At 30.9% G+C, this 3,781-nt stretch overlaps 1 protein-coding gene across 1 annotated transcript; it reads right to left on the reverse strand.

The window, feature by feature from the left end:
* Nucleotides 1,824-3,195, reverse strand: LOC18601877 (uncharacterized protein At4g22758). The gene is made up of 2 exons (XM_007032967.2): nucleotides 2,522-3,195; nucleotides 1,824-2,200 (listed from the first exon to the last, which is right to left on the reverse strand). The coding sequence occupies exons 1-2, from the start codon at nucleotides 2,793-2,795 to the stop codon at nucleotides 2,028-2,030; spliced, it is 447 nt and encodes a 148-aa protein (XP_007033029.2). The 5' UTR covers nucleotides 2,796-3,195; the 3' UTR covers nucleotides 1,824-2,027.

Below are 3,781 nucleotides of genomic sequence, written 5' to 3' on the forward strand. Positions count from 1 at the left end.
AGTTTACTTTAGTAAAAATAAACTAATGGATTTATATTTGATGCATTGACAGTGTATATCTTCATATACATTGTCAAGCCACCAAAATGTGACACCTCATTAATGAGGTAAAATTAAAATCCATTAGGGATTTAAAACTAAATATTAATAATTTAAAAAAAATCTTTTTTTCCTCTCTCCAATTTCTTTTCAACTGTTCTTTTCTTGTTTTTTTTTTTTTTAATCTCTCTCCAACTCAATTATCTTCTTCTCTCTTCCTCTTCCATTAGGATTAAATTTGATAAAATTATGCAATTTCAAGAGAGAGGATAATTAAAATTTTTTTGATAATTAAAAGTTTTTACTTTCTCTCTAAACTCTCTTCCATGAGTTCTTACCCTTTGCACTATTATCATCTCTACTTGTTCCTAGATCTAGATCTAGGGTGATTGCAGAAATAGTATAACATACCTAACTTATGTCTAATACCATAGGAACTAATCAAAATAAAAATCTTGCATGTCTCATGTTTTAAGGAATCAAGATTGTTAAATCAATCCATGAGTACTCTTCAAAAAAAATCAATCCATGAGTTCTTTCATTATAAAACATATAAAAAGTAATACCCCATTACAATCCTATGAAAATAGTTAATTGAATCAATAACTAGAATATATACTAAAAACTCTCAATCTCAAATCTCACACACTAAGTTGAAAATTTCATTGTCGATTTCAAATCTTAATCAATCACATATAAAGTAAAGCTGAACTTGAATAAATTTTTGAGTGTTTAAAAAGAACAAGAGAAAGGTTAGAGGGAAAGGTGGATTAGAGTTTAGAGAGAAAGTTACTATTCCCCTTTGCACTTTAAACCCCGAAAGAATAAAACAACCTTAAACCAAAAAGAAGAAAAACAAGATTCTAAAGACTTTTTAGAGAGGCATGGAAGATTTGTAAAAAATTTTGAGATCGAAGGGTTAGAGAGAAACATGGAAGAGGTTTTAGAGAGAGAAAAAAATTTTAATTTTTTACCTCGTTAAATGTTAAAAACTTTTTAATCTTTAATTTTAGGTCCCTAATGAATTCTGATTTTATCTTATTAATGAGGTGTTATATTTTGGTGTCTTGACAGTGTATAGCTTATATACGCTGTCAGTGCATCAAACAAAAATCTTAAAATAATTAATTTAACAAATTTCAAAAATATATTTTTGAAGTTCGTGCATATATATAATATAATAATATATTTCGATATGTTAATTTGATGCACCACTAAAAATATAAATTCTTTATAATATAATTGTAATATATATTGCTAGTTTATCAATAAATAAACTTTAAAGTTAAAATTTTGAGATCATAAATATTTATAAGATTTTTTGAGGCGAGGACAACTTTGTTAATTTAGATAGATCTCTTAAATTTTAACTTTATCTATTAACAAGATGAGAATGACATATCTTTAGTTGACAAGATGTTACAGACTGATAATACATCAAAATTTATGCAAATCCTAAATGAATATGAATTTTGCTGACATAGTAATAATATAGGTTCTCCCCCAGTAGAATCTGTTCAAAGAGACAGTACCAACCTATGAACATAAGCCTCTGAGTCTTGGACAAAGTATTATTCTTATTCTTTTAGCTTCCCAGATTCTTTAGCTAGTTATTTACTTTTCCTATTTTCATGTCCACACATTGATTAAGTTCCAAGATTGTCATCATACTCATCATCTATCCAACCATCACTTTCATAGGAAAGAGCAACCAATACAGAAAAAAAGAATAGTAAAAACAACTGGAATGTAAAAGCTAAAAAAGAAAAGAAAAGAAAAATGCCATTCCTTTCCAGAGTACAGCATGGGGGCATATTATTTCAATTATTTACAAGGAGAACATATACCGATAGCTAAATACGTTTTCCACCTCAAAAGCATTAGAACTTACTATTACACTTCGTATCTGGCCAGATTATGGATTTAACCGTGGTCTGACCCTTTTAGATAATAAACAGAATTTTCTCACGAGAAAGATTATATTAATCTTAATGAGACAAAATCTTGAAACTGAAGGATTTGTTGAGCCAAGCCTTCCAACCACTACCCTTTTGTGCTATGATCTCAGACCTTGCTTCAGTCATCTGTGGCTGCACCTGTTTCTTGCATAGCACAAAATTCCTTCTTCCTTGAGATCCTATCTTTTCCCATGGACTCAAAGCTAAAGAAAAGAAACCCAAAATTAAAATAAAAAAAGTTAAAAATGACCCACATAAAAACCATTATTAGATAAAAAATTACAATTTCTTGACCAAAAGAGGGTAAATTCTGATATCACCAAATACTACAAAAAAAAAAAAAACAAGAAGAAAAAGACAAAGAAATACTGGAATAACACGATCATAACGAACAATTGTGGCCAAGTGATTGTTTTTATACCGTTCTTTAAAGAGAGTTGAGAATTAAAGTTTGATACGTTAAAAAAAATAAAATAAATAAGAACGAACAAAAATCTAAAATAAGGGTATGTAAGCATATATACCATCTGACCCTGCATTTGCACAGTAGAGAAGAAACTTGTTGGGGTCTAAACCTAGAACCGGAAGGCGGCCTTCGCGAGCATAAGATTTCAGGGCGACATCAATAACAGCAGCAACAAGATCATCCTCATTCACCAAGAACCTTAAAGGCCCCGCACTGCCAAGAACATTGATAGTAATCAAGAACCTGGTGCTTTTCTTCACATTCTTGTTCTCATTTCCCTTCTTCTTATGCGTTTGTGGCATCATTTTCTCATGCACATTCCTCTTCATCATCTTTTTAATTAGTCTTCTTTTTCTTTTGAAAAACGTATAGGAAGATAAAAGGTGAGGTTCTAATTCAGAGAAAAAGAAAAAATAAATAAAAGAAAAGAGAGTATTTAGAGCGAGAGAGAGGAAAAAAAGAACGGGTTGGAGGGGGTTTAAGGGTCAAGGCCAAGGCAACGATAATACCAGGTGCCTTGTTCGGGAGGACCGAAGGAAGAAGGGGACAACGCGTGTAAGAAACACGCAGATTCCTTGCGAGAAAGGGAGGAAGTAATAAAAACTTGCATCAAAGATATATAGATGGTTTCTAACATACAAGAATATTATTTTGAAGAGTACCCAAGGGAGTGAAGAAGAGAAATAGGGGTTTTGGAGGAGAGAAGGTAAGGGATTTGGACAAAGAAGAAGAATACCAAGTACAAAAAGGAAATCTAGGTGTCAGTTTTTGTCTATATTTGCGTACAGAGATGAAAAAAAAAAAAAAACCCAAAGCTCTTTTGTTATTATTTTCTTTAGTTTATATGCATTGATTGGTTCTGGGTTTTGAGGTGGTTGGCTCCTATCATATGCCTTTTCCAATTTCAATTTTGGTTTGGCGTGGCCCTTCTGCTCATCTATTTGACTTCTTTTAGTTGTATCATTGAATTTGTTTCTTAACCTTTTTTCTCTAATTATTGTATTGATAATAGTTTCTCGTAATAAATTAGTACGAATTATTATCTAGCTATGACATTAATAACGGATATTAAAAATTCTTAAACCCGTAAATTAACTCAATAATTCAATGCTTCAAACACGTAGACTTACTTGTAAAATGTTTAATTTTTATCTCTGGTGATTGACCAATCCAGTTTGTTCATTTTGACAAAAAAAATATTTGTACTTGTAATAAACATATTCTTTTAGCTCATAGACCCCAAGGGTTTATATACCCTTAAAATTGACGGCTCCATAAAAGAATAGGGAATCAGTTGGATTGGACGTGATATTTTCAG

The sequence above is a fragment of the Theobroma cacao genome, chromosome 4 (genome assembly GCF_000208745.1).
Source record: "Theobroma cacao cultivar B97-61/B2 chromosome 4, Criollo_cocoa_genome_V2, whole genome shotgun sequence".
Classification (NCBI taxonomy): domain Eukaryota; kingdom Viridiplantae; phylum Streptophyta; class Magnoliopsida; order Malvales; family Malvaceae; genus Theobroma; species Theobroma cacao.